Source organism: Octopus bimaculoides, chromosome 24, assembly GCF_046866305.1.
Source record: "Octopus bimaculoides isolate indiv1 chromosome 24, ASM4686630v1, whole genome shotgun sequence".
In the NCBI taxonomy this organism is placed as follows: Eukaryota; Metazoa; Mollusca; class Cephalopoda; order Octopoda; family Octopodidae; genus Octopus; species Octopus bimaculoides.
In genome coordinates, this window is record NC_142951.1 from 34,570,805 (window position 1) to 34,583,380 (window position 12,576).

General features: G+C 41.0%; 1 protein-coding gene across 2 annotated transcripts; it reads left to right on the forward strand.

Annotated features, from left to right (window-relative positions):
• The first annotated feature begins 541 nt into the window (after positions 1–541).
• LOC106869085 (uncharacterized) lies at positions 542–6,745 on the forward strand. 2 transcript variants are annotated; one of them, XM_014914610.3, is made up of 4 exons: positions 542–803; positions 2,550–2,646; positions 3,576–3,787; positions 5,529–6,745. In XM_014914610.3, exons 1-4 carry the CDS (start codon positions 638–640, stop codon positions 6,131–6,133), a joined length of 1,080 nt encoding a protein of 359 aa, XP_014770096.1. In that variant the 5' UTR covers positions 542–637; the 3' UTR covers positions 6,134–6,745. The 2 variants fall into 2 exon arrangements, with proteins under 2 accessions (XP_014770096.1, XP_014770097.1); XM_014914611.3 differs by lacking the exon at positions 542–803 and adding an exon at positions 1,332–1,979.
• The last annotated feature ends 5,831 nt before the right edge of the window (positions 6,746–12,576 follow it).

Genomic DNA, 12,576 nt, shown 5'->3' on the forward strand with positions numbered 1-12,576 from the left:
TGCTTCAGAGGGTGCCAATTACTATTATATTATCTAATGAGAAAAGAAAGCAGGGGGCAGGTATTTTATGCATTTCGACTTTGTTTCCTCATACGCTTTTATGATGGAGGGAGGGGGGAGAATTATTTTGGAGGCCTATTCCAGCCTATCCCCTCTGGAACTAAATGAATGTATTAATAAAATTAAAATCTTTAGAGATACCAGTATAATCTGAAACAAAAAGTATCGAAGACGAATTTGTTGGTGTAACGGTTTGGTATATGTGCAGGCCTGGAAGTTTTCGTAAAAAACAAAAAATATATATATATTCATTAAACAAACTCCAGAAGGGGAAGGGTGAAACGGCCCTCAAAAGTATTTTCCCAACATAATTGTAATCTACATCGTAAAAGCGAACGAGGAAACAAGGTCGGAGCATATAAATCTTCTTAAACTCCTCTCACGCAAACGTTTCACAATAAATTCCGATATAATCGTAAAACATCATCTGAAAGTTATTTGTAGAAAATAGCACTTAAAACATATCCATCATTCAGAAAATTACGAGGAAACAAAGTAATGGGGTACGCTTGTGTAGTTCTGCCCTATGTATGTATATGTACGTGCGTAAGAGCGCCCACAGCCGTCAGTCCGCTCGATGTCGGTTCCTCGTCGCCCAGGTGAGCAAACTGTAAACAATATGGCTACGAGTGGCGATACTCATGCTGGGCGCGATCTACCTGTCCGTGCCTCTCGATTAACATCGTCTACACAACCAGCATTCATTACAGGTGCAAACAGAGACATACAGTCATTGAATACAGGTAAGAATGATTGGTCAGTGAGCAGATCTTTGGGGGTTTTGCCGTGAGAAGACATTTTCCATTGATTAACACAGTTGTTATATTATATATCTTAGCTTCTTGTTGTTGTTTAACCCAGGGCAGCCAGTGAAAACTGGCTAATAGTAACATACAAAGACTGCATTATTCAATACGTCTTTATTATTTACAGCTGGTAGGCTGAGATTTGAGCGAGATTTAGTTGCTATTTCTAACCGATCGTGTTACTAAGGAGCCCCTCAACAGTGTTCGTAGGTCACGTGTGGGGGGTGGGGGTGCGATTCAGTGTTTATATTTACGAAGGCAGATACTTGTGAGTCACCGGTGTGAAGGAGGGACTCTCTTCGTGTTGCCCGACCTACAAGAAATAGCAGCCAAAATTCTCTCTCAAATCACAGCCTATGGTTTTGAAAAAGTGTATGATGAAAACCTAATATTTTGAATAAAAGATTGGGTGATTACAGCTGGAATACTTCGATCCTAGATCAGGTCTGACCTTGGGCTAAACATGACATTACATGTTCGAGTGTTGTGTTACGGTGATGGCTTTTTATTGACAATTCACCTGAACAGAGACAGACAGACGACGCATGTGCGTCCGTGCACACGTATTTCCGTATAATACATGGTCTGTAGTTGCTTAGATATCATGTAGACCAGTGATTAAGGTGTTGGACTCACGATCACGAAAGTCGTGGGTTCGATTCATAGATCGGGCAGTGCACTGTGTCTCTGAGCCAGAAATTGGTTGTTTTTGCAGAGCTCTGACATGCTCATCTGTAAATGAAGAACCAGCCGACTGCTGGTGCCACACACACGCTCTCTCTCTCTCTCTCTCTCTCGTCACATCTTTGATATTCTACAAGGCCAAGGATGAACGGACCAACAGTGGTGGCTCTACTCACCTAAAAACAAAGCAAACGTGGTAACAGCTGCTACAAAGTCGTATTCACTTGCTGAGAATATGGATAAGCAGCCTTTTTTTGTTTTTCCCTTTCTCTTAAATAACACCAACGTACACACTGGTGTTTGTGTCGGACGACCGTAGCTCATAAAAGCCAAAGGATCGAGATTCCAAATCTTGCTATTCTTTACACGGTTACATTACCAACACAGCCCTGTTCGCTTTGACCAAACAAGCTGCAGAGGTGCCATCTTGTAAGTTGTTTAGCCCTACGGGAGCAGATCCTGTTTCTTTTCAGACATATTGGTTTCAAATTTTAGCATAGGGTCAGTAGATTTGAGGGGAGGGGCAAGTCGATTACATCGATCCCAGAATTTTACTGGTATTTAGTTATTGAGTAACCCTCATCACATTGTCGACACTCAGTCACGTCATCATCATCATCATCATCGTTTAACGTCCGCCTTCCATGCTAGCATGGGTTGGACGATTTGACTGAGGACTAGTGAAACCGGATGGCAACACCAGGCTCCAATCTAATTTGGCAGAGTTTACACCTAAGATATGAATAGTCCTGTTCTTATCTGGCCTCTTTCATAATTCTTAGCCATTTTATACCCCCTCATCTACCGTAGATTGCCCCCCCTCTCCCCACAGTCTTGTAAACTGCATAACAAGTTCACCAGTCCACTGTCAAAGCAGACACTGGGGCCACGATACAGTCCTTTAGACCCACTGGATCCTGTCAAAGCAACCAACCCATTCCATGCTGGAACATGGATATTAAAATGCTTTGATAACTAAGTATTTTTGTTTTTTGTCAGATTCTTTGCTAATTCCATCAAAGCAAATAATGATGTCAAATGATGCCAGCAGAAATCAGAATGGTAGAGATACTCCGAGTAATTCTCTCTCAAACAGGTAAGAATCGACTCAACACCTTATTACTGGACATTCTTTCTTTTGTCATTTGACTGTGGCCATGCTGGAGCACCGCCTTTAGTCGAACAAATTGACCCCAGGACTTATTCTTTGTTAGCCTAGTGCTTATTCTATCGGTCAATTTTGCCGAACCATTAAGTTACGGGGATGTAAACACCAACATCGGTTGTCAAGCAATGGCAGTGGGGGGGGGGGGGGAACAAACACAGACACACGAAAGGCTTCTTTCAGTTTCGGTCTCCAAAATCCACTTGCAAGGCTTTGGTCAGCCAGAGGATATAGAAGACACTTGCCGAGGTGTCATGCAGTGGGACTGAACCTGGAACCATGTGGTTGGTAAGCAAGCATCTTACTACACAGCCACTCCATACGATGGGGGGGGGGGAGCACTTTCAGGTGATTTCAATAGAAATTAATAACAAATCAGAATGTAAGCAAGATTCAATTTTTATTGGATTTTCACTCAGGTTCAAAGAAACAAAGTAAAATTGGCATTTTGTTTGCTTAACGTGGTTGAGTTCAGACCCACTGCATGGCACCTTGCGCAAGTGTCATCTACTATAGCCCTGGATCAACCAAAACCTTGTAAGTGTATTTGGTAGATGGAAAAAGAAGCCCAGTGTGTGTGTGGGGGGGCACTTTTGCCAAAACTGCTAGGTTATGGAGAAGTAAACAAACCAGCATCAGCTGTTAAGCAGTGGTGGGGGATAAAGGGATAAGACAATAGGATTCTTTTAGTTTCCAACTACCAAATCTACTCACAGGGACATTATCGTCAGATGTCTAAGAGAGGATCTTAGAGTAGGATGTTTTGATCAGTTTTTCAATTAGCCAAAAGAAAAAAAAGAAAAAAACTCAAAATTAAATTCTAGAATTCACCATTTTTTTTGTTTGTTTTTATCCTGCAGCCAACAACAGTCATTCAGTTCTTTGGAAGCAGCTCTGCAGGGTAAGGTCTCCCTGCAGTCCCAAAGAATGTCTGAGAGTTACCTCATTAAACCTCCAATGACGACAAAAGGACCCAGACGTGACCACCCAGAACGACCACCCCCACCATCATCAATATACAGTTCAACTGGTTTAACATCACAGTTAGACATTTCTGAAAATCCTCATCAAGGTAATGAAGATTTTAATCGTTTTTTTTTTTTTGTTTTTATACTGTCATAATTTCTAGACAAAGTAGAAACTGTTAGTGAAGGGAGTTGGAGATTTCACTGAGGTTTGGGTGGTTTCGGAGACAGAATTACTTGGCAGAGGGAATGGTTAGAACCCTAAGACCTTGAGCCAATGAGAGGGCCTCAACTGAAATACTCAAATTGCTAGAAATAGCTATGGGCATTGTCAGTTACAATGACAAGGGTACCAGTTGATTCAATCAACAGAAAAGTCTGCTTGTGAAATTAACATGCAAGTGGCTGAGTACTCCACAGATATGCACAACCTTAATGGAGTTCTCAGAGACTCCGTATGATACAGAATATTTTCTTCTCTAGGCACAAGGCCTGAAATTTTTGGGGAGGGGACCAGTCAATTAGATCGACCTCAGTATGCAACTGGTACTTTATTTACCCCGAAAGGATGAAAGGCAAAGCTGACCTCGGAATTTGAACTCAATGTCAAGAGACGAAATACTAAGCATTTCGCCCGGCATGCCAACGTTTCTTCCAGCTTGCTGCCTTTAGTACGATACAGAATGCGAACAAATGATAAAAGTATGTCACTTGTATATTGGTAGGGACCTCAGGGGTGATAAAGGATGCAGTTCCATTGAGTGTAAGGTCCAGGGAACTCCTTGCTGGGAAGATAAATATCAAGAACCGTCTCCAAGATTAAGAAATTCTCTCCAATCATTTAAAAGATTTCATGGACCTTACAAAGCATGCATCTTCAATTAAAAATTTAACAAAAAACATTAAACTTCACAATGTCCATCTGCATGTGCACTTGTGTGCACAAAGTGTTGATCAAAAGTTAAAGTGTATCCAATAAAAAAAATGTACGATCCATTACAGTTGTTAAGACCAATCATAGTAAGATATGATTGTTCTTAATTCCAGTGGACATTCAACAAAATGTCTAAATAACCAATTAAAATCAGACATTAAACAAATTTTATTTTTACAAAAAGAAAAATATTACAAGAGGAGTTTAACTTAAATTACAGATTTTCTATGAAAAATATTATCGAAAAGAATATTGAAAATTTATACAATTTAAAAGAAGCTTAAATGATTTTTAAACGGAAGGGGTAGCAACATTGTGCATGAAGGAAGGTACAATATCTAATTCAAGAGAGCACTTCTTACCAGCAGCTCATTCATTGTGTTTAATGAACCTTAAGGTTTTTAATTTTTATTCAACAGAAACCAGTGTCAATTAAAAACAAAAAGTTTAATATATTTTTATTCCATACAGGCTAAAAACCAAAACGTCATTTGTCAGATTGAATGACAATGATAAAACAATTTTAGGATTTAAAATATTAAATTAGTACCAGTCATGACCATTGACTAAACTCAAAATTTTGTGGCTTTGTGTCTATTTGACTGGTACTTTATTAATCCTAGTAGCAGGTGAGACAAGATCAACCTTGGCAGGATTTGAACTCAAAACAGGTAGAATTATATACAGCACAAACATTGATGCACTATTTCTGCCAATTCGTCACTGTTTTATGAGGGTTTAAAATATTCATGGTCATTCAGTCATATTATTTGATATGATGAGCTGGTCTAATTATACAAAAAAATTTAGTTTTAACAAAATGGCCTGATCTAAAGTTAGATATTCTAGTTGCTTCCATTACATTTACCAATATTTATGCTGTAGACATTAAGACATGCTAAACTTTTTTGCAGATGATTTCCTTGTTAATGTCGCCCGACCAAAGTCTTCCTCCTTGTCCAGGTATAAACCACTGCCAGCCATAAAACCAAAGTTTATGACTCCTACACCCAGAGATATCCATGTTATACCAACTGACACAACAGTGGACATGGATTCTTGTCAAGTCAAAGATACAGAATTCTTCCAGCTCTATAGAAACAAAAACAAACATTTTGACACAGTTCTCAATCAGTCAGCATCTTCGAGAGGTTTGCCATTAAACTTCCATTTTGAAGAGAATGAAAGTTTATTTTCAGACACTGAATCTGATGAAAAAACTTCCAATACCTTGCTGGTAGCACCAGAATGTGTTGGGCAAAATATTCTACTGGCAGTAAAATTACCCAACAGTCAGCGAATTCAGAAATGTTTCCATCCAGATGAAACTTTCCGAGCAGTGCGTCAGTTTGCCGAACATGAGAGTGGGGAAAATTTGTCAGACTATCAGTTGGTTTGTAACATGCCTCGGATCCTGCTTGGTTTGGATACCACAATACGTGACAACGGACTTTTAGATAAAACATTGCTGCATTTAGAACATTCTGGAACATTCAGAGATCATAAATTACAACATTGAATGGTTTCACAAGGTTTAAATAAACGTCTTATACCAGACCTGGCTTTTGGCTCAGAATGGATGACGAGGAATGACCAGTCATGCTATAGCTAATAATGGTGACATAAGCCGTGAGCAAGACGTGAGCAGAGATGACCAGACAGTTTCTAGGAAGTTTTGAAACAATGAAATCTTTTGGCAGAGTCCAGGTTTTGCTTGTCTATATTTGTGACTTTTTATTTAGTAATTTAAAAGTAAAATAATTCAGAATTCTGTAAATTTCAAAGAATTTTAAAGGAAACAAAAGAAAAAACATTAAAATATGATTGTATTTTGAAGAATTCTTGATATTTCCAACAACTTTAGAAAAATATGGAAATAATCTGCCTTATCTGCTCACAATTTTCAGTTTTTGCAGCTTTAGTCTGGAATAAATCAGGATTAATTCCAAAGTCGTCAGGAATAAACGTTTTACAAAATTTTTACTGAAGTGGGCCCTGAACAATTCATTTTTCTTTCACCCCAAACTTGACAAAGACCCATCTTTCTTTAGACATTACACCTCCTGCTTTGACAGGAATATTTTTTTTTTCAACAGGAAATTCTGAATAAAGTTTGTCTAACCACTAAAAAGGTCTCCACACTCGAGAACGTATTTCAATATACCTGAAGTTGTACTTCCTATTAGGAGGACAGAATCAGAAATGCTGTTTTTTTTTTTTTCAAAATAAAAATCAGCAACACAAAGCACATTAACATAATTTTTAATTTAGACCCAAGACCAGCAATTTTAGTTGATTACCCCAGTCCCAAGTATATGACTGGTACTTTGACCTTAGATGAAAAGCAGAGTTAAGCAAGGTTTGAACCATAAAGAGCCAGAACAGACATGGCATTTTGTCTGAGGTTTTAATGATTCTAATAATGCAGAGTGATATAAAAGACTACCACCGATCAGGAAGCTGCCCACCACGTCACACTTCAGCTACAATACAAAAACCCCAAAATACAATAAGAAACTAACACAGCCTGGTTCTCAAATAGAGGGGATATAAGAGATTCCCTAATTTCTTCATAACTCCCTTTACACTTTGAACACCCACAAGCACCATCATCTGCTCCACAATTACTAAAACCAGAAGGCAAACGGTGCCCGATTCTCACCAACTCCAATTATAGGTGATGTTGGGGGAATAGCCATCATTTAACGACTTTTATACAGGTATGGGTTGGCCAGTTTGTCAGGATTCAATGGGCCCAAATACTGCATCATGTTTCAAAGATAAATAATTACATATAACAGCAGCAACTGACATTTACAGATAATCATTGATTATCAATTTTTAATAGATAAAAGTAGGAAGGATATAATTGGCTGCAAAATCAAATATGAAATCAAATTGCCAGGTCTGGCTTTGTTTTGTATCTGATGTTAATAGACTCAATATCGCTGCAAGGATATTAGGTCACTCAAGAAAGATTTATAGAAGATAGACCAAAGATTGATTAAATCAAATTAGTTATAAATTGCAGGTCAATCATCAGTATCTATTGATTGGTCTGTTTGTTTTTTGGGGGGTTTTTTTTCACAAGATAAAAGTTGGAAGTTCGAAATTCAAAAAACTGACCACTAGAGTAATATTGCAGTGACTGGTCCCACCCCACTGGTCACTAGACAAATGCTGCCGGTTGTGAATTATTCAGGATGCTGATCACTAGAATATTGTGATTAATATATAACAACGACCAGTCAACACCACTACAGTGAATGGTTCGTTCTATTTGACCTCTGAAACACCACAACAACCATCCCACACCACTTTGACAGAGCTACATATTTAAATATCAAATATATGAGGAGGTACCCAAAAGTAACTGGAAACGTTGTGGGGACTCGAAAAAAAAAAAAAAAAGGAATAAGATCGCGAACTACACCGACAGCACTTGCAGGACCGATTCCAGAGGGCACCTGAATCAGCTAGGCAGGCCATAGGGACTCGCTGCAGACCCATTTGTGCAGAAACAGTTTGCCGCTGGCCGAGATCTTTCAATCTGTCTTGTTGCCATCCGGCTAGGAGCCCCGTCCTCACAGATCGTCATCGATGGGTACATCCGCAGTGGGCTGAAAAACGTCAGAACTGGTGATACCAGCAGGGGAAGACTGTAGTCTGACGAAGTAGATATTGCATTTCTGTGGAAGATGGCAGAAGTAGGGCTTGAAAAAGGGGGTGAACTTCACACCGATGGCTGTGTGGTGTCATTCATCGACACCTGTGCCATCGGAAAAGTCAGAAAATTTGGTCAATGGGTTCCTTACAAACTTTCATCGTGCACATAAAGTGAATGAGTGTTCTTTGCTGTCAAGTCTCCCAAATGAACCGTTTTTTTGGACCAGTGATAAGCAATGGGTTCTCCATAAAAATGTGCCCCGAAGACAGTGGGTAGGGAAAGGAGAAACACTGACACCCCAGGCTAAAGAAGGTCTTCACCCACTTAAGGTGTTATGGTTGGAGGGATATGAAAGGTTTAGTCCACTGAACTTTTGAACCCAAACCAAACAAAGGAGATCTGTGAGCAGCTTGAGTGGCTTAAGTCAGCGCTGGAAGGAAAATGGCCAGCTTTGGCTTCAAGACGAAAGGTGTTCTTCCATCAGGATAATGCTTGGCCACATACGAGGATGACATTCCAAAGGCTGGAGTAATTTAAATGGGAAACGATGCCCCACCCACCATATTCGCTGGACATTGCACCATTTGATTATCATATATTCCACAGCCTTCAAAATCATTTGGATAGAAAACATGAATTTTGTAGACAAGATCAGAACAGTACTGGAGGAGTATTTTTCATCATGGACAAGTGAATTTTGGAAGAGGGGCCTTGCAATTTTCTCAGGTAGATGAAAGAGCCTTGTAGAAAATGAAGGAGAGTATTTTGTTCATCTTAATTTTGAAAAAGTATAAATAAACCGCATTATTAATGGGATGAGATTATATAAAAATGGTTCATCACACAGTTGGAAATCGTTTCTTCTGAGAGAATAGAGAAGCAAGTGTGGAAATGGAACTGGAAATGCATCTCCCATTAAAAAAAAAAAAAAAAAAAAAAAAAAAAAAAAAATGGAAGTTCATAGCAGATTGGGACTTATCTTTCTGTGAAGAGACAGGGTAATTCCAATAATATCCCCCGCTCTCGTTGTCAGAGCATCAGTTTGGCAAATTCAATCAATACAAATCTAAGCCAAATCAATAAACAGATCAATCCCTCATCAGACAGAACAAAGCTTACTCCAACACAGCTTCTTAAAGAACAAAACATAAAAATAAGAAGCAATAAAAAAATCAAACATGGGGTGGGGGTGAAGTGCACTGGTGTGGGAGGGTAGGTGGTGGGAGGATTTAGTTCCATGGACAAGTTTATCCCCAGGTTAGTCCCACGGGAGTAGGATCTATCAAAATAACCCAACCATGGCCCTCCTGTCAAAAGGTATTTTACAGACTACAACATCTGAAGTAGCTTGGCCTCTGCACTTTCAGAAATGTCTTTTGCTGATACTACAGTGAACCCGCAGTCAAAGATGCAAACAGTGACTCACACTTCCTTGACTCCCACCAACTATAAATGACTCTGGCTCTTCTATACGGCCCTTGGTCTGAACCACGATCTCAATAAATGCCTTTGGGTCTTCTATACAGCCCTTGGTCTGAACAGCCAACTCGGGTATTAGCACCCTTTGCACCCATCAAGCTGAAGAGGCTTAATCACTGGCTACAGATCTACTCCTTGGGTACAGGTTAACTTGGCCACTACCAATGAAACCCCGTGATCCTCTGGTTTCAAACTGGGAAGTAATGTTTCCTCCACTCAGTCACTCCAAACTCCCTCTCCTCCTTCCCTTACATTGTATCCAAGAGTCCCCAGGCGCCATCCTGTCCCATCCCAGGCCTTGCACTAGTAACTACTCCAAGTCCTTTCTCCCTGGAACATCAATCTTCTGGAATTCCCTCCTCTGCAACTATCCTTGAAGAACATTAACTGATCTCATGTGTCTTTGAGAGCCTCAAGGATCTCGATGAGGCCTGTATAAACTGGGATAAGGGCCTGATGTAGACCTAGGGAGAACCTGTAGGGAGGAATAAATCAAGGAAAAAAGATTTTAAAAAAACTATGATCAAGTTAAATACCAGAACACCTTTGAAATATTAGTCTCATTCCTCAACCCCTCCCAGTTCTCGGCAGACCTATCATCAGGGGGTGGTCAAAGCTGGAACATTAAATCCTCAAAGTTGTTAACATTTGTATAAAACAGTAAAGCCCAGTTTCCTTCTCCAGGTCCATAGAAAGATTTGAACACAGCACTGCAGTTTAGTGAAAAACTGCTTCTACAATGCTGCTCTTGAGGTTTCCATAATTCTGTCTGCAACAACAAGTCTATTGACAATCGAGTGAAGAGCAGGATGGAGTGAGCAAGTGTTAACTGGCACTGATAACACCAGGCAACAAAGATTTTGGTACAGAGCACCAAATAAGTGTTCTTAGCTAATTTTGGTATGCTGATTTCAAATCCATAATTAGATTTTTCTTTTATGTCTAGATTTTGTGTAAAATGCAAATCACAGTAAAATTTCTGACAATGTCCGGATTTTGACTTAATGTCAGTAATACGAAACTTGCTTTCCAAGGTTAAAGCAATTTTTGTTTCGATGAATTTTATCGATCAAAATTGTTAGAATTTGTATATATTTGGCTGGGTTGGCAACACCGAGTCAAGAGCATAGTAACGGCCCAACAGTCAGTCAGTACATGACAGTCAAGTAGAACAGCTTTGAAGCTCCCAAAGATTAAACTTGCATACAAGTATTAGGGAGAGCAAGAGAGGGACTGGACACCACATATTTGCTGGTACGTTATGACCCGTTGTTGGTTGTGAGTGGAGGCACGAGCGCTATAAGCATCTTGTTGCTGCGAATGCGAGCAGGATAGCCGCTCACAAGGCTAAGCTGGCGAAGAAGCATGCAGATCGGGCAGCCGCTGCCGAGGTATCAGGCCGAAGACGTAGGGGCTGCTGGTCGGACGAGGAAGTAGCGATCCTCGTCAAGAAGGAGGCCGAGCTATCAGGGGCAGGTGTCAGGCACATCAATATTGAGATTGCATGATTCCTACCGGGTAAGACGTGCAAACAAGTAGGTTCCAAGAGAGCAGATCTGGCCAAAAGGGCCTGTAAGAGTCATCAAGGGTCAGGTCTGCTAGGTAACAACTCCCTGTCACAAATCGAGGTGGGATCCTCGCCCCCTTCGGATCGGAGAGATCGCTTCCTAGATGCTGCTAGTCCCGGGCATACCCGCTGGTCTGCAGTCTTCTCCGAGGCCCTGTTGGAACTCGTGGAGGACGGGGCCGCGGCTGCCTGGGATGATTATGTTAGCAAAGTTGAGGACTGGCTAGAACACAATAGATCTCGCAGAGAGGATAATGCTAGCGTGAGGAGTCGTAGAAGGGTAGAGAATAGTCCTAATTTTCGTAGGTGCGACAAGCGTAAAAGCTATGCCATCGCGCAAAATTTATTTAAGACAAAGAAGAAGATACTCCTTGCAATGATATCAGAGGATGATGTAGATCAGGGTTGCCCAATCCCTATGTATTCCATAGAGGAGTTTTATGGTCGTAGATTCTCTACACCTGGCCCTGAGGTGGATCTTTCTGGCTATCCTTCCTCCTCCATTGTCGATAGCGATCCTATTTTGAGACCGTTTTCGCTGGAGGAGATAAAGGTTAGTCGTAGGAAGATGGATGCCACCTCGGCGGCGGGCCCTGATGGTCTCACTGTTAGTGAGATTAAAGCTATGACCCATCCGTCCTAGCTAATATCTGTAATTGTATGTTGCTGGCCGGGAAGGTACCCGATATCCTGAAGCGAGGTAGATCCGTCCTCGTATCAAAGAGGGCGGAAGATCCTTACGATCTCACCAACTGGCGACCGCTAACGATATGCTCCGCGGTGTATCGACTTTTTTCGAAAATAGTCACCAAACGCATGCTTCAGGTAACTCCCCTTAACACAATACAAAGAGGTTTTATCCAGGCTGACGGCTGCAGCGAGAACACGTTTCTCCTTAGACAGCTCATCGGTCGAGCGATGGGGAGACCAGCACGACTGAGAATACCGCGGTTAGAAGTGGCCTTCATGGATCTCGCCAAGGCCTTCGACACAGTCTCACACTCTTTGATGTATGCGGCACTGCGGAGACTTGGGTTTCACGAACACGTAATAGTGCTCGTGAAGGGGATCTATGAAAGTAGCACGACAAGATTATCAGTAGGAGGACGGGTTAGTGAGCCCATTGATATATGCCGAGGTGTCAGACAGGGGGACGCGCTCTCGCCGATCCTCTTCAACATAGCTATTGATCCGCTGCTAGATTCGTTATCTGTCAGCAGGGATCTGTGTGTGGAGGGGATCCGGGTGG

Excerpts from the sequence above, each read along its gene's own strand:
- LOC106869085 (XM_014914610.3), top strand. The coding sequence starts at position 638 with ATGTCGGTTCCTCGTCGCCCAGGTGAGCAAACTGTAAACAATATGGCT. Across the intron at positions 804-2,549 it reads CATACAGTCATTGAATACAG|ATTCTTTGCTAATTCCATCA; the intron begins GTAAGAATGATT and ends GTTTTTTGTCAG. Across the intron at positions 2,647-3,575 it reads AGTAATTCTCTCTCAAACAG|CCAACAACAGTCATTCAGTT; the intron begins GTAAGAATCGAC and ends TTTATCCTGCAG.